General features: G+C 34.5%; 2 protein-coding genes across 3 annotated transcripts; one reads left to right on the top strand and one right to left on the bottom strand.

The window, feature by feature from the left end:
- The first annotated feature begins 180 nt into the window (after window positions 1-180).
- On the top strand, window positions 181-11429 carry LOC123706657 (WD repeat and FYVE domain-containing protein 2). Of its 2 annotated transcripts, XM_045655939.1 has the most exons (10): window positions 181-264; window positions 568-732; window positions 1017-1197; window positions 1354-1520; window positions 1775-1888; window positions 2576-2701; window positions 5659-5855; window positions 6304-6445; window positions 7416-7524; window positions 9718-11429. In XM_045655939.1, exons 2-10 carry the CDS (start codon window positions 572-574, stop codon window positions 9775-9777), a joined length of 1257 nt encoding a protein of 418 aa, XP_045511895.1. In that variant the 5' UTR covers window positions 181-264; window positions 568-571; the 3' UTR covers window positions 9778-11429. The 2 variants fall into 2 exon arrangements, with proteins under 2 accessions (XP_045511895.1, XP_045511894.1); XM_045655938.1 differs by lacking the exon at window positions 181-264 and having other exon boundaries at window positions 475-732.
- Window positions 11430-13166: 1737 nt separating this feature from the next.
- LOC123706656 (balbiani ring protein 3-like) lies at window positions 13167-16603 on the bottom strand. The gene is made up of 3 exons (XM_045655937.1): window positions 16204-16603; window positions 14800-16105; window positions 13167-14596 (listed from the first exon to the last, which is right to left on the bottom strand). Exons 1-3 carry the CDS (start codon window positions 16268-16270, stop codon window positions 14299-14301), a joined length of 1671 nt encoding a protein of 556 aa, XP_045511893.1. The 5' UTR covers window positions 16271-16603; the 3' UTR covers window positions 13167-14298.
- Window positions 16604-18713: the final 2110 nt, after the last annotated feature.

Below are 18713 nucleotides of genomic sequence, written 5' to 3'. Positions count from 1 at the left end.
AGGTTTTTATTAATTATAACGTCTAGTTCGAAATGGTACAATATAAAATATATTTTACTTGCGTACAGGAAAGTTTATAAGATGGCAATAATACAGTCGGTTTGCAGCAATTTCAATAAACTTGCAAAATGCACAGTGTTTACTGTCTTCCGTACAATGTCATTTGGAGGTCAGGCTGATGTGTAAGACTTGATATTAATAACAGATGTATTTTAATTACACATAGAAAATTCTTAATCTTTATTACCGTGTGATGCATTGACGGTAATGAACAAATATACTAGTTAATGGTTTTATATTTTATGTATAAAGTACTTTTTACTTTATCATCAAAATAATATAAAATTTTATTTCAAATTAATAGAAAAGATACTATGTCTTATTTATTCGATTAATTTATAAATATGATTTTTTCTACGATTGTTTCCGAACACATTTATGAAGTGTCAAAACTGACGTTTATTATTGTCACGTTCAGTTTTTCTGTTGGGTACTTGTAGACTAGTTTGTACGAAGAAATTTGTGACGAAGTGTTTACAGTTTAACTTTTATTTTCATTACCTTTAGAAATATGGCTGCAGAAATTAAGCCTGCTCCAAGAACACCTAATGATAGGTTTTCTACAACAAAAAAACCAGCTCTACTTAGCAAATTAGAAGGTTGTACTGACGATGTTAACGCTGCTGTTGTGATACCTGGTGAGGATGGAGTAATTAGCGTTTGCGATGATAAGTAAGTGTTTTTAAATATTATCACATCGTAAATGCCTTATCCTGTATATTTTTTATGATTCGAAAACATTAATTTTCATTTTAAAACCTGTGGTTCTTTGTAAACTAGTTCAAACGCCCTGTTTGACAACTAACAGGACCTATGCAACGGTTTTCTAGTTCACCCTAATTAGCACTGCCTGTTTAGTAATCGATTAACAGTACCAGTCATGAGATGCAATTGTTATTAAATATTTATGTTAAACATTGCATAATATTTAACATTTTTTTCTCATTATTTGTAAGGACTGTTCGAGTATGGTTGAAAAGGGACTCTGGCCAATATTGGCCAAGTATATGTCAGTATATGCCATCTGGATGTACTTCAATGTTTTACACTCCAGAGACAAGACAACTTTTTATTGGACAAGAAAATGGTACCATTTCAGAGTTCACCTTGGCCTCCGACTGTAATAGAATAAATCCTGTGAGTACTTTTATTATTGTAACAAATTTAAGTATTATAACTTAAATTATATGTTTTGAAGGCTTAATTTTCACACTAAACAAAGTATTTGGTTCTTTTGCTTATCGATATAACAGCTTGGATGTTCATTGTTTGATAATACTAATATTTTTGCAGACACGTGAATATCTAGCACACACGGCTCGTGTGACTGCTGTAGTCTTTTCATTGAGCTGTGAATGGGTCTTATCTGTAAGTAGGGACAAAATGTTCTCTTATCACTGTAGTGAAACAGGTAGAAGAATTGGTGGTTACTCCTTTGAAGCATGGTGTACAGCATTACAGTATCCTTTTGAAAATACTTACATACTTGTTGTGTACACTACTTAAAAATATTAGGCTGTTTACTTTATAAGTGAGGTAATAATAACTGGAAATTATCAAGTTTAATTTATTAAAAAATAGTATTCAAATATTATTCCATAATAGTAACTAAATCTAACCTAGGATATGATTTTGTATAGCATAAAATGTAATGTAATGTAAATATAATGTTATATATTTTTTAATAGTCACTAATTTCCTAAGCAATTATTAGATTTGATTCCCAATCAAAATATGCATTTGTTGGAGACTATAGTGGACAAATAACTATGTTAAAATTAGACAATAATGGAGCAACATTAGTCACAACGTTAAAAGGGCATACTGGGTAAGCATTTAGAAGTTATTTAGGTTCTAGATGACCTTGTGAAGGCTTGCCTTTAATGTTTACTGTCTCAAGGTCACATTTGATGTATTGTTAGTCACTTGCCTAACTTAACTAAATTAAAGTATAAATAACCTATGGAAATGTATCTTTTAATCTAAGGTTCTTTTTCAATATACCTTGAATGAAAATCATAAGAATACAATTTTTTGTACAATATTCTATGCTATATGATAATGGCCATGCATAAAGATACTTATGCCTGTTTGGAAAGAGTTCTTTTATAATATTGTTACTCATGCTAATTCTGTAGTAGCCTGTAGTTGAAATAAATCATAAACAGTTTAAAAGTGGTACAACATAAACAAAGGAAATCTTATCTTCATTGTTATCATGTCATTAAATTTGTTTACTTGAAATTTATGTGATTTTTGGCTGAGCTTAAAATACATTGACAAATCTTTAATCTATTCCAAACATATGCTTTCCTTTTTATTTATTTATTAAATGATGAATTTTCCAAGCATATAATAAAAAGAAAATCTTTGTATGTCTCGTAATAAGGCAGGCAAGATCATTTTGATCACTGAATGAACATATTTTAATTGGTAGCTTATATCAGCCTGTAAATTAAACCATAAACTAAATTAGCATTATCTATACATAATGTAATACATTATAACTTTTCAGTTCTGTTAGAGTGTTGAATTGGGCGGCAATACCACAACTCCTGTTTAGTGGTTCCTTTGATCAAACTGTAATTGTATGGGATATAGGAGGTCAAAAGGGAACTGCTTATGAACTTCAAGGGCACAGGTGTGTAATATCAGATAATTAAGACATTTTTGTAGTAGTAGTATTTTCTAGTAAGTAAACAGCTTTTTACAAAAACTTGTTGGGTTTCATAGGACCATTTTGTTATGTGCTTGCATGTCATTTTCAGAAATTGTTTATATATTGATTCGTATTATTACATGAATAATGTTTGAGAGCATGATTAATTGATTTAATAAATATTGATCAATTCCTCCATCGTACATCATTTTTTGAAGTGAAACTTCTTTAGGCGCATGAGGGTAAAATTTTGACGGATACATCACGAAAATGACGAATAAAATGGAGAGAGATATTGAGACCGTTTGCGGGAGTGTGAGAAAGGGAGATCGAGAAAAAATACACGCTATTAGTTGATCATTTGTTTAGTAGTTACTGTCGCATAACGTCTTGTGCAGTAAACGCAGATTTTTTATTTATTTATATTATCATTAGCACGTATACAGTGTGTTACAGTGTGAATATAGATATACAAATATTTGGAGTTATCATATGATCATCTATTGGGGCTTTGACCTTAGTAATAATTAATTTACAAAGAAGTTTCACTTCTGACATGTGTACTTTGTACGCACGCCCTTTTTATTTTATTAAAGTGAGATATATCTTGTTTATTTATCATAATTGAAGGTGAATTGAAATTAATTAAAAGAGTATTCAATATTAATTTTAGATTACATATCTATTTTCGACACGTCGAATATCTAAAATCGTGTTTTGACAGTGTTCAACATCTTTTATAGATCTATCTATCTAGAACTGTATATGTCAAACTTCATACAAAAATTAGTCGATTTCAGGTAGATATATTATAATTTCAATCTGGCAGAGTATGCAAATCACAAGAAATCTTACACCTTGCCCACAGTAATGCAAGTTATCATATCAGTTACAGAGGTTATTTTATACTGAAGGTGTTTATTAATGCACTTATTTTTGTAATAACATAACGACATTGACTTCGACGATTTAGTATTAACCAATTTTGTACGGACCTAGATTTATAAGTGTTTTGTAATGTTTATTTTTTGGCTAATTCCCCGAATATATTGTGGGTAGTATTAAATAACGTACGTGTATATATTATCAATACCAAAATAGCATTTACACTAAGTACTACTTATTTTTGTAACTTTTTGTATTTACAGAAAGTTTTTGAGTAGTGTTTCAAACCAGCAAACCTACGTAGTAATAATATTGTTACGAGCTAGGGGATCGGATAGAAAATGCCGTAGATTTATTCAAGGGTTTATTTCTTGGTAAATCAATGAGGAATTTATGAGCACAAATTACTTGCAGAAATGCACTTATATCACACAGAAACTATCACTTATTACTCCACTTATGCACACTTCACACAGTACTTTATCACTTGTATTCACTTTATCGCTTCGGTGTTTCTCTCTTGTTATCGCATTCCAAACTAAAGGCGACTAGTCGCGTTTCGGCTCGCTTATATATCCCAGGGAATAATTCTAAACAATATTCGAGAACTCTCTAGGCGGGCTTGCTACTGAGTAGCGATTGCACAATTCTAGAACGTCCGCACTCTTTGTCTCTTTCGCACGTTGCTCCGTCCTTGTCGTACGGTGTTCTAGAGTGCTCAGTCTAGTATATTCCTTCATCAAAGGCGTATACCTAGGCCTGAAAACGCCTGAAAACGGGTCTCCTGAAAACTGCACCACTCGACTACACATGTTCTGAAACTGACTGAAAAAATGTTTCAGCTTCCTGAAAACTAGGGTAACATTATGGAAATTACAATTTTCTAATATGTGATTGACCCTCTCCTGAAACGGTCAGAAATCATATTACAGCCTGCTGAAAAGTTCTCTAACTAGTAGAAAAATCTAGAAACATTACAGTCGACCCGTCTTCGTAACAATATAAAAAATAAACAAATTATAAAAAAAATGGTCCTAGTGGCAGTGTGCATTTAACGCTGGCAGCATTTCCTTGCTGTATTGCCAATACTTATTACTGATACTCTGCGCTAGGATAGCATCAGCTCTGGGCTCACCGATACTAGCTACCAGGCGCCAACTTAAATCTTTAATTAGTCTGTGCACTTGAACCCCACGACCAAAGGGAACAGAATCGTTGTTGTCTAAATTTGAAAATGTCAAAAAGTATGAGGAAAGACTCCTAAATTAACTGGAATGTCAACTAAAGGATATTAAGGTTATTTTTATATGAATCAGGTAGGAATGTGTATTTGTTATAAAAATGAGTTTAGTATACCATTTTTGGAAGAAACTAATAGGTATCTGGTTAAATAATGTTGATATGAATTTAAAATCGTTTTATATATTAAGTAATTTTAAACTTCTGATTCTTATGAGTGCCATTTTCGTAAACAAACGCAAATGGCGTATAACATCCGGGCTATTCGGTGAAGCTATAATTTTATAGTGTTTATGTGTACAAAGAGTTGTTAATTAGTTTTAAGACGTCACTAATGAAACAGAAAAGAATTCTAATATTTGTTAGCGATTTCGACTTCGATTTGAAATTAATTTTTGTTTAGCTTTCATTAGTTTTTTTTTTCAAGAATGTTTTGTCCCTTATTTGTCAGTGAGATTGATAAGGATAAAACTTTAGTAGATAGTAGGTATGTTAGGTGTCTGTTGTGTGTGATGCTTGTTTAATTTATTTTTAACATTAGCTTTAATTTAGGCTATGATGACCGGAATTGATATTGCAGTATAGTGTCGGTCCAAGCACGTGTGAGTGTATGTATGTTTGTCTAGATATTTCTCGGATACTAAATGTCACATCATAATTGGATTCGTACGTAACGCACAAACGCTTTAGTAGGTTTACGTATCAACCCATTTTTCTAATCATTAGCAAGTTTGAATTAGGTACGGTTCGAGTTCTTTCTTTGCAAATAAACTATATTTTTTCTAATTCGTTACTATATGACCTAAATCTTTCAGCAACAAGGTGACAGGGCTATGGTATGTCGGAGGCTGTCAGAGGCTGCTCTCAAGTGGTGAGGATGGAGCCTTGGGCGTATGGGAAATGGGCGTTCCTCGTAAGGAGACGCCGGCGTGGCGTGAAAGTGACATTTGCCAGCTATGCCGAGCACCCTTTATATGGAATGTGCGGGCTATGATGGAGAAGAAGCAGCTCGGTAAGTGAACTGCGCATACGGTCTTTTTATAAACAAGTACTTTTTGACATTTGACATTGATCGTAGTGTAATACTCTTTGTCATATTTATGTTCACCGTAATTTGTCGTGTATTTATATAGATCTTTATATATATCTTTATATATATATAGTTACGTGTGTATGTCACTGAAATTCTCTTAAACGGCTGAACCGATTTAAATGGATTTATTTGTATGCGTTTGGGTTTGTTTAGTATGCTAATCGCTTGAAATATCATGTAGGACTACGTCTGTTGGGTCGTGTATGTCATATGGTGTACTGTAATAATTTAATTTAATTGCAAGTTGAAGTACCGTAACCATTCATGAGACAGAAATAATTCTACGTATCATATCTGAACATATCGTTGCCATATGAATTATAAAACCGGTTTTAACATTTTTTTTACAAATAACAAATTATTGTAGGCCTTCGTCAACATCACTGTCGTTGGTGTGGGGCAGCCGTTTGTGGGGCGTGTTCTCCTCACCGTTTGCCTTTACCCATTATGGGCTTTGAGTTTCCGCAGCGCGTCTGCACTGGCTGCTACGACACACTCCGACATGAGCCGTGAGTACATATATAAGTATAAAGGATTAGCCTGTCTGTAGACTAGATGCTTGCCTTTAAAGACATTTAGTTTGTATACTCTAAATACTAGAATTTTCTACGAATGATTTTCCTAAATATCTATTTTTAGATCTTCTATTTGATTAAGAAACTTTATTGCTCTATAACAGTAACAGTAAAAGATTGATAGAGTAATAGAAATATGATAACGTTCGTAGATCCTTCAAAAATATCCTTAATAATCGAATCGCTACAATTTTGATGAAGTCGCTCGTTGTACTCACTGTTTGGAATTGATTTAGAATTTACCGAATTTTGTTTATTTATTCATTCACAAAAATACATACACTATCATCACAGTACTAAGCCAATACGATAATGTCGATAATCTATACACAATATCGCTACTAGGAACTCCATCATGCGAAAATGTCGATAGTGTTGGAGACAGAATTCAATAGGCACAAAGTCTTTGTAAACAAGTTCTGTCCAAAAGACTGGTTCTGGCCCTTGGTATGGCGAATAACCTTGGCCCTCACCGTGGCACATATCCCCAAGACACACTAGAACGAATAATGTTGGTGGTACAAACACGTGTAAACTTATTACGTATACGCTCCAATATAAGACAGTACAGCAATACGCGGTAGACCCGGATCGCATTGTAGGGTTATTCACAAAAAGCCGTTTTTTTTAACAATTCAAAATTATTAACACGAATTGATTTAGTTAAATTTGTAACAATACAATTGAAACAGGTGCAAAAGTACGCAAAATTAAGTATGAACTTGTTAAATCATTATTTCACACTACAGAAGTATATCTAGAGAAATCTCCGCGTTATAGGGGGGCTTCCGCGTTATATGGGGGTCGCATATCGCGTTATACAAAAACGTTTTATTTATTTATCCGAAATGTTAATTTTTCATCTAATCCGATCAATTATCGATAAATTTTAATATGCTTTTAGCCGCGAATCCCTAGCGTCATTCCATGATATGAAGCACGCTGTGGCGTCTCTCTACATGGATGAAGCCACGGGACGCATGTGCACAGCTGGCAAGGATAGGGTTATAAAGGTAAGCTAAGAATAAATAATTTGATCAATAATTTTAAATTCCTCAGTAAATTTCTAGGTCAAATTCTGACAAATTGACACTTTAATTTGTACATCTTGGAGGACGTAGTGACAAAAGGATACGAAAGGTTTGACTATGTGGAACGGATAAATGATTAACAAGTATAATCAGGCAACCTACCTGGACCTATGCCAGGCCGCACTAAAGACGGGACGAGTCAAAAGTATTACCGGTTTTTTTTTAGAAGGCAAACGGGTAGGAGGCTCACCAGATGTTAACTGATATCGCCCCGCTCCCGGTATCAATGCAAAATTTCGTCAAGGTCACCTTGATGGCTGAAAGTACTTCCTTTTGCGAACTAGCGAACTGTGGAATCGTCTCCCGGTGTGGGTCTTCCCTGAGATATACGACCTACAAGTTGAGCAAGGAGGCCGGCAACGCACCCACTAAAAATAGGTGTCCATGGGCAGCGATGACCGCCCTTTATGGGCGTCCCGTAGGCTCGTTTGTCCCCCTAATATAAAACAAAAAATATTTGCCCAGCCTGGTCAGTATCCAATTAAAATTTGACACTTATGAAGATGATTTTCAATTGTTCTCAAAACAGTAGCGAATGATGCAACACGTCTTACGTAAGTCGGGTAATATTTCAGAAACGACCTTGTGGCCAAATGCAGAACTCACATCCAATTTTAGCATGACTCATATGCAAATATGACCTAAAATGTCCAGTTGTCATATTATTTCAATCGCTAAGGGTTAGATGAGATTTTGATAATTTTGTAGCAAACATAATGAATGTTTGTTACAACCAGGAATGTGAGGCCAAAGATTGCATTGTTTCTTGAATCATTTTTATTGGCTACATGTTAATGATGATCGGCCTTCTGTGCCTGACCAACGTCGTAAACTTTTCGCCTTAAGACGTCTCCTCGCGATGTTTTACCTTCGTAGAAGCAAACTATAATTTCGCACGTAGAAATAACAATTCCTTGGTGCATAGCTGTGATTTGAATGCAGGGCCTTAGGGTTGAGGGTCGCACCCTTAATTAATAATACAATTGAAGAGTTTTTATTATATATTTATAAGTAAATACAGTCAAAATCTGTTTTAACGATATCAGGTCGTAATTTTCGGTCGGTCGGATCTTTGGTCGTAAAAACCGATAGTCGTAACGATCAATGACGTTGTTAAGTACCTAATACATAGAATTCAGCCGGGACCTTTGATTTTGGTCAATATAACCGGTATATCCTAAACGATGTCGTTGTAAACGGTTTTCACTGTATTTACAATTAGTTAGTTTACAGGATTAAAGCGCTCAGTGTTTTCATAAGCCGTTCTGTACAAATTTAAATTTAATAAAATTAGTACCGTAAATGAAATTAACTGCTGTGATATCTGTCTATTATGGAACTATTCAAAGCTCGTAAAAATAAAAACCCGTATTTTCGGTATTAAATCCGGGCGAATTTACGTTAACTTACTATTGGCGGATATCCAAGTCAGTAAATAGTACAATAAAACTGTATAGAGTATTTAAATTTAATAGGAAATTTACAAGTGACGGAATTAAATTCTTTTAATACTACAACCTTGAATGTCTTTGTGCATATAATCTGTCATTGTTATCAATAGAGGTATGCACTTTCGTTATTTTAACTAAGCAAACGAGACCAGAACATTCTTCTCTTTGGTTATACGCGAATGCTACACGTTTTAACAAAAAAAAAAAATATATCTTGTTTAAAAAGAGTACTTCTTCCTCAAAGCTGTTTAAGTGTTTTAATGTAACAAAAGTAGCTTTAGCCCTTTAGGATTAAAAGTTTTTTAAATTTGGAATAGTTGAGTTGGAAGAAACCACCAAGGAGTTTTAATAATAAAATGATACTGGCTGTCAAAAAATAATCCAATAAAGAAAAAGCTTTTATTAAAGATGAACACGCGATTTGTATACTATCTTTTGTTATTATTTGTACAAATTAGGATTAAGGATAATACTTAAAAAGCTTAGCTTAATTTTTGCAATTGTATGTAAAATAAATTAACGTAACTGTTTTTACTCGACTCATTGCCAAATGTAATGCAAAATGCTGGGTTAGAATGTGGAGAGAACAAAATCTTTGTATATATCTCGTTGTAGAAATACTATAGCAAATGTAAGTTATTAATTGTTACTTTTATATTGCCAGGTTTGGGATATTAGCGTGCTGGTAGCGCCTGCTCCGAAGCCCGGAACTAGCGACCAATAACCACGGAAAGTTATTACAATTGGAACTTTAAAAGGGTAACACTACGAACAATTAATAAACAAAACATAGACGTGTCAAACTTTCAAATGTTAACTGTCAAATAGTTGTCCTGTATTTTTAACAGACTACGCAAAATGTTTTAATTTATATCTGATACGATTTTCTGGGGACGATGCACTTTTGTTTTAAATAATTTCTACTACGTCTTGTTATATCTATTAAAAATTATATTTGCCTTGGTCTGTGACTTGTCGTTTAAAGGTCTGTTTATTTTCAATCTGGAGAGTACTATACCGGGACTATATATATACTGAGAGTTACAATACCGGTACTAACTTAAAACATATAGTAAAATAGTAAAAGCAATATAGTAACGTAATTACTCTCACGTATTTTTGGTGATTGATCCTGTCCGTTATTTGTTTTTATTAAAATTAAGTTTTTATAAAATGCATTTTTATAAAGTCCATTTCCCGACGTCTCGAACGCTTTTCATATTTTTCAACACGAAATTATTGATGGTAATTGTTTCTTTGCCTACGCATAACCAAAATGCGAAAGGTCATTTCAAGGTCAGACCTAATGGCCTTAGTTTTGGAGCATGTGTCAATACATTATTAGTCACGTATCAGATAGTGAATATATATTTAATTTTTAAGATTTATAAAGTCAGTCACTAAAGACTAATTTTCAAACTTTGGAGGGTATTTCCAATAGTGGAAGTTCTTTTCGTTGCTTTTTATTATCCGCTATTGTCGCTTGTATATTAATCAAGCTTTACACGTGCGTACGCTTGCGGTGCCCACACGTCTACCCTCATTTGTGTATGTTAGTACCCACAAAATTTAAATGTGTATCCCGGTTTCTATAAAGTATTACGATTGATAATTGCCAGAGAGAGGTTCTAGATCAGTTTTGTATAGTTAGTTTGTGGATCACAGAATATTTTCATTGTCTATGTAAGACTGAATCTTTCAAGATCTTGGCCATGTTCGCTCAATTTAACGGTCCCATTGAACCATAGACGACTAGAAAAATGTTTCGGAGTTGTTTTGTTTTAAGTTTGAACTGTGTTAATTAGTTAAAGATAGGCGGGACTGTTAAAGTTGGTGAACTTCGTTTAGTCTTGGTCTAGCTTGGTTTAATATATTTTTGTAGGTTTTATAAGAATCTAGAGCTGTTATTTTCCAAAATTATTTACGAGTTTTATTAATAAATCTTTTATTAAATTGTGAGTAGAAACGTGATTGAGTTTGATGTTCACGCTGAATCGTTTTTGATAAAATTTCGATATTGTTGTATGATTTTTATTCCTTCTACGCGGGCGAGATCGCGGGTATCAGTTATCGTATTGTACTTAGATGTTTGTAGAGTTTATAAAATTTATAAATAATACTATTTGATAAAAATTGCTGTTTAGATATATTTATCTGTATTATATTTAGCAAATACAGGCTGTTTCGCGTTTCTAATCTTCATTATAAATAATTAAATAAATATTATAATATTTTTGGTATGAATGTCTGAAACATCCTGTATATTTGTTATTCCTTGCGGCTCAGTTATATGTTATGCAATGTGATGCCGAAATTACTATGTTCTATTTAGTATTAAATAAATTACGGCCCTTAAATTTGTTTGGAACGTCTGGTCTTGTGTTTTTCATTATATACGCTTCTCTGAACTGCTTTATCAAATATCATACTTGAAGTTTCAGGCTCGTATTCAAAAAGGTCTCAAGTCTTGCCTTGACCGCTGTCAATGAAATACTTTGACTATGTTGAGGGCGAAAGTAATATTCTATTGTAGTTGTGTCTGTGTATAATATATTAAATAAGTTATGTACATAGCAGCTGGTAAGAGGCCGTAAAACCTATATACTTCTCTATATACTGCAAAGCGGTGAAAGTTAACATAACAGTGTACTGTATTGAAAAGTAAACAAGTAAATTAAGGATCAATGCTATGCTGTGTGGTGAATTGACGTCCATGTTATGATATTTCTTTAGGTTCGCACACCAGGCCCGTGAAAATGTACCACCCACATACTGAATACGTAAAATTTGTTCAAGTTGAAACACATTGTGTTGCTATAAATACGGAATTATATATACATCTTGAATGGTTCAACACGAGTCCGTTGAAACGTCACAATATTCAAGAGCTATGTTTGCTATTTGTCGACGCTCCAGCAATGATTGACTTGAGATATTGGAGTACAGGCCTTGTTCATATAACAATGTTGTTTTCAAAAGAGCGAATTCTTTTTTAAAATTTAAGGTTTAAAAAATATTGATCGTCTAAGGCAAGCAATTTTATGAAGGTAAAACAATTTTCAAGAGGTCATTTAATTTTATTTGTGAACAAAAACTTTGAAATATTGCGCTCCTTGCGTAACGTTTTACAAGTACCCCATACCCCCTTTAAAAAGAAAGCGGTTTTAGAGACCAATTCTCATATTCTATAACTTGCAATAGTGATTACAGTGTAGGGTTTGTAGTAATTGCGTACAAGTTCAGAGTACCGGGACTGGATATGCGGTCCAAACGGGCAGGGTTTTCATCTGAAGTTTAGTGATACCGTGAATTGCAGAGTTTTAAGAATCGGTATGATCTTATTTGATATCTACTAGTATGTATCCTTTTAAATGAACCTCTATATATACCTCACAATGTGAAAGACAATACATAAGTACTGTCGTAAATCTATTTAAGCAAAACTGTTTGTGGATTGCCGTTAAAAAAATTTTAGAACTATAAAGGCAAAAAACTGCATGTAATTAGCATTCTACAAAATATTTTTGACAAATTGAATGAAAAAATAATTCGGGTTTTTGGAAAGTTATATTTATATTTTGTCACATTTCTAGTTAAAATTACTTATTAGTGTCACACTTGAGACTATGTGTTATATCTAATTGTTACTCGTTACATAGAATTTAGGATTGCAATTTTTAATACAATTGTTATGAAAAGCTGAAATATTAGAAACATGATTTTTGATCCCGAACATTAAAATTTAGAATTTTAAGGCTTATTACTAAGTACCTTATTTTTCATAATATTTTTTTGTAATTCATTAAGCCATGATACATTTTCGCGTAAAAATGTCTGTTTTGCACTATAAGGCTTGTTTTTGCCAAGAAATTCTAAATAGACGTAGGAATGTTTAGGCCCCATGCCCCAATGGAGCTATATTAAATATTTGTAAGTTTTAACGGCAATCTTCCAATTCCTTTTTAGTCAACGTTTTCCAGCATTTATGGATTTGGTATTTTTAGATCTCTTATAATTAATTAAACATAATGGTAGAAATTAAACACAATTTGTTTCCATTCGTTATTGTACAAAATTTAAAAAAAATCTAAAATAAATTAATAACCTTAATGATAACTTAATTCTGTATTAACATTTGAAATCTTAAGTTATAAAACTATAGAATTATTTACCCATTGACTTAAATAATCTTACTAAAGTAACCTATTAGGCAGTTAAATTACATTTTTTTTAACAAGTTATGTCTTTGTTACTCTAGTGACACTTAGACGTGACAAAACAATTGTTTTTTTATTAATTTGTAATATAAAATGTTTAGCATGGACCAATTCTATTTAAATTGGTTTGAATGTTTGAATTAACTATGGTAAGATTCTGAGAGAAGGCAAAAGTCTCCATCTGTCAAGTCGTGTGACATTCCGTTTGTCAGATTTTGCAGTCTTGACTCTGAAAATTACCTTAACGGAAAGTATTCTATAGTTTACGTCATGCTATATATAATTCCCGATGTGACGTAAGATTGTTTCTCATAGATAATATATATATTTTATTTCAATGTATGCAACGATTGTAACACTAAAAAATGTTCACTTATTTAATCGCCAAAAAAAAAATATTTATAAAAATGTAGTCCTAGAAAGACTAGTCTATTTGTAGTTAAAAAACATTGTGCTACATTTGTCTATAATTGTAACGTGTAATTAATAAAGTAAGTTTTGTTTAAGGTTTGTATTAAAGATATATTTCTAATAAATTAAGTTTACGTTATAAAAATATATTTTTTTATTAATTGAGCTTGTTGCGTTTGTAACTAATAGCTATTGTAATTAGAAATTATATCTAGTTTGCTTAAATGCCAATAAAATAAATATCGAGTATAATGAGCCTATCATTGCACGAGGTAGTTGAATTATTGCTAAACGGTTCTTGGTAAGTTCTGATTAATCTGTGAGCTCACAGTCTTTATATCAGGTACATCGTGGACTCCCGAACTTTGGACGAATAAGCCGATATACACCGTGGGTAAAGTTCAAGGACAGGTAACAATCCTCACGTCAATCAAAATTTGTAAGGCGTTTGATGAACGGGAGAGTTTGTACGGTAGAATTCAGAGTCGAGACAGCGCGAATTATGACTCTCGTATGTCAAAATTTTTAGCATTTTTGACATTCTGAACATAGTCAGCTCTGTATCGCCTCTGAATCTTACCATTAGACATGTCTCTGAATCTTACCCCAAGTGGCATTCAATCGGGACATGCGTATTCATTATTGGGTACACATACTTGACCATTAAATAGTTGCTCGATGGGGCACGATAGGTAGGTCTTTTGACCGTTTACACAAATGTAGTAATTCTTGCATTGAGTACCGGGCACTACAAAGAAACCGTCGCTGTCACAGTGCTTTCCTCTCTCGGTGTTCTGCTTACGTGGAGTCCCGCACTCGTGACGCATACGGTCAACGCACGCGTGTCCGTCAAAAATTTTTCCCCCAAGACAGGATAACGTGGCTAGTCGGTCACGGCCTTCGCAGAAAAAGTATCTGTAAATGAAAATGTACACATTAATAAAGAATATTTAAATATGAGAGAAATTATAATTTATTTGGATTATCATAAAAATCTTCAAGTTGTAAAAAAAATCACTAAACAAGGAAACTGAAAAGTGCAAGACAGTTTTCAGTTTTATTATCGGAATTTAGATATTATTATTTTTATATTAGGGTTGGTAAGCAAGAAATATTACCTGCGACAGTTTGAGTCAACTTCGGGGTGATAACCGTCACTTAATCCTGAACAGGAGTAGTCTTTCGACGGGCAAAGATCTAACCGTTCGGGAATACAGGATTCACCGTCAAACACATTTCCAACTGGGCAAGCATACATAGCTTTGTCTCCATTAATACAGGCATAAAAGGCTCTGCAACTGGCATCCTTTGCACGGTAATGTCCATTAGCACGGCCATAACACGAATCCTTTTCTAAGTTTGGGCATAAATATTGATTCTTTGGTACACATTTTGAACCATCGTACACCTCTCCGACCGGACAAACAAACATGAACTCCAAGGGTCCTTCACAATGGTAGTATTGACTGCAGTTAGATTCAAGATGTTGGTAAGTCCCACTTGGCATACCTTCACAACGTTTGGAGAACTCAGGTCCTGTGCATTGAAAGCTTTTTTCCGAAACGCAGTTTATTCCATCAAAAGATTTTCCAGGCCCACATATATCCCGTGAAACTACTCTTCCTCGTCGGCAGTCGTACCACGATGAGCAACTCTTCCAGTCCCTGTATCTACCGTCCTGACGGTTGAAACAAGGGCTTCTCGCTGGTGACGGGCAATAGTTCCATTCAGCTGACTCACAGCCCATGCCCGTGAATAAAAATCCCGGTTCACACACACCGCGGCTTATGACACGATGTGATTTACAAACAAAGTATTCACGGCAACCTGTTGAGCGGTCAGCGTATGGACCATCCCCTACATTATGACATAATGAGTCGCATGTGTCGTCTGAGCAGAAGTCTGCATCGCCTACAGGTATAGGGATAGCTGTAGATCTCGGAGCAGGGCAGTTACTACTGCATACACCATTGCAAGATTCCACGGCCCTTACTTCTGCTCCACGGCAGTGTAGTAATCTGCGGCATTCATTTGAAGAGTCTGGATATTTCCCATCAGGCAAACCGGCGCATACAGGTTCGTAGCACGTCCCCGCGCCTCGGGAACAGGCTTGTCGGTCTATATCAAACCAGGATCCGCTCGGACAGGTGTGATCGGTAATGGTACCGTTTTCACAGCGATAATAATGTCTACACGCGGTTGTTGGGGTTGTGTATGCAAACGAATCACCCCAGGCGCAAATACGTTGTATACAACTTCTACTCGGGCTGGATATACACGCACCTGCCACTTCATTGAACACTCTTCCCGCGGGACATATGTATCGTCCTTTCACTTTTCCAGATGAACATTTTACGTATTCTTCACAATCCGCATCGTAATCGGCGAACAATCCATCTTTACTGCAAGAAAAGTTTTCCCCATCTGTAAAAATAATTTAAATATGTGTCATTTAAAGATTTATTATTAAATTTATAGAACCGGATATGCTGGTAAGTGGAGGCAGCTTTCGTAACGCTTACGTATGTGCATTATGAGCAGCAACAGAGCGGCGAGGCTGCGGTACGAGACAGGCGATCGCGCAGGCATGTTTGCTGCGACTGAGCGCAAACAAAACTAGCAGGCGGCGAACGTAACGTCAGCCCTCACAGAGAGTGCTCCTTGACATTCGTACTCAATCCTCCACCGTAACTTGATCCTTGCGGGCCGGATGTTGACTCCAAATAGGAATTTAGACACACCTCTCGAAACACTGAGATGAACCTTGTTTCGTTTGACCGTGACTGTCTTACGTAACAACTAACAAAGGTGTGAAATAGCTGAGCGAAAGGACTAATACTTCCGACTAGAGTTGTAACAATTACAAAGCAACGTATATAGTTGTCTGTTATCAATTAAATCGCTGAATCGGCTGTTCCGTCATACTCGTGGGAAAATAATACAAAAAGTAAATGGATATAAGTTAGCGGACACTATTTATGTATTTTATATATTGTCTTATATCTTGCAGCTGCTTACAATTAGAGTATCTTAATAGTTTTGTGTACGCCTAATCAATATTTATCTTCGTAGTAAAGAGAATTAGTAGTTATTTATAATACGTTATTTAAATTCATTCTCAAACGTAATGTAATACCGAATCAAAAATTCCTAAGTTATGTAAAACATAAATTATATTTTTATGTTTATTCAAAAGATTTTTTCACTGGGTCACATATTTTTGAAATGTCAAATGGCAAAGACATAATAATTGGAGTAAATTCCACATGTGAAATCTAACCCCTGATGAGATGATAAGCCAAGAATTTTGTTTGTAACATTAACAATATTTATTGCGTTATGGTGTTTAATTTTTAATTTAATTATGATCTTGAAAACCGATTTCATCAGAATAAAGAAATCTATAATATAATAAAATAAATTTAGTATTCTCCATAGGATAATAGAAATATATTGAAAAATTTAAGCCCATTTAGTGTGCGCACTGTTGGCCTGGCGGTATGACTTTCGGTGCTGACGTCGTAGGTTCGAATCCCAACTATGCATAGCAGGTTTTGATTTTCGTATTCAATACACGCTCGTACAATGGAAAACATCGAGAGAAAACCGCCAGACCTTAAACCCAAAACGTCGACGGCGTGTGTCAGGCATAGAAAGCTTGTTTATTTATTTATTATTAAGGAAAAATCATGAAATAGATTTAGTCATCTTAGGCTAATCCTGATCCTGCTTTGGTTAGCATATTAACTTCATGCCACAAATAAAATCACTTCTTGAGGACTAGTGGAAGTCCAAAGTCTTGCTGATCTCCAATCTGTGTTTAAAACCCATAAAGCAGCTCATACTGGAGAAGGTGACCCGGTAACATACGTTAGGTGAGGTAGGTATCTCTCAAAATTCAGTGGGAAGGATGTCTATTCGACCGGAGTATAACGAGAGCAGGACAAACAACTCTTTGTAAAATAGTAATAACTTTTTTAGTCGAACCCACCCGTGATTCAAACCGATCATACTCTGCAGTCCAGTATAACACGGGTCCAATTTCTTTGGCAGGCGTGCCCTCTGATAGGCCGCATCTCACTTTACATCAGATGGGATTGAGGCCGAAGTCTGTATAAAAAAGTCGATTGCTATTGCCTTCTCTCGTCAAACAACTTTTATTGTATTAACTATTACTTGTATTTTCTAAATATAGGAGTCCAGCAAGAAGTCTAACAGCGTTAGACAAGTATCTCAAACAAAACAGTCTCGTCATTTAAACCGCAATAATAACACGGTTGCGGATCTGAAACTCATAAGGAATGTACTAAAAGCCAATTATATGGTCAAAAACTATTGATCGTGAACAATTAAGTTTGGAAATCCCAGTTGTGGAAATTCTGAATATGTTATTGACATTATGTAATATTTACTCAATTTTCTCAAGGATTTGGAATTTACACGTATGTTTCTGTGTAATGGAGTTATAGTTTAGATTATTTGATTTTTTGTATTTTATATCCTTAGAACATTATGAGTAATCGTAGAGAATAGAAAAAAACCATAAAGACGTTTAACTTTGGTGACTGACACCCCAGTACATTTTAGTAAAGTATAAATTAATTAAAATTCCTTATAAACTAAAGAGTTAATCAAATACAAATCAACACAAAAACGAAGCGAAAACATTAAACTAACCGAGAGAAAATTAAACGATTGTATACGATATACGGTATACCTTCTATGTTAAATTTATGGAGCGAAGCAATCACATTCCACACATCTGGAGCATCCGATGAAAAGCATATTAGCGTAGAACGCAAATAAAGACCGCATTCCGTCCGAATCTGCTAACCTGTAGTGCCAAATACGTAGGTACTCAGTACCCGGAGTGGCACGCAATGATCCGACGAACCCAGAACAGGGTCGTCGGAGAGTTGGTAATTCTCTGGGTGTTAGGTCACCAGAAGGTTCAACATAGATGGTTTGTGTCCATCCACATCTGATATTCGCGTGATGGCGGTCATCATTAGTGTCATATGCCAAGGCAAAT

This window comes from Pieris brassicae, chromosome 3 (assembly GCF_905147105.1).
Source record: "Pieris brassicae chromosome 3, ilPieBrab1.1, whole genome shotgun sequence".
NCBI lineage: Eukaryota > Metazoa > Arthropoda > Insecta > Lepidoptera > Pieridae > Pieris > Pieris brassicae.
Note: the sequence above shows the minus strand (reverse complement) of the source record. Positions and strands in the feature narration are given on the sequence as shown.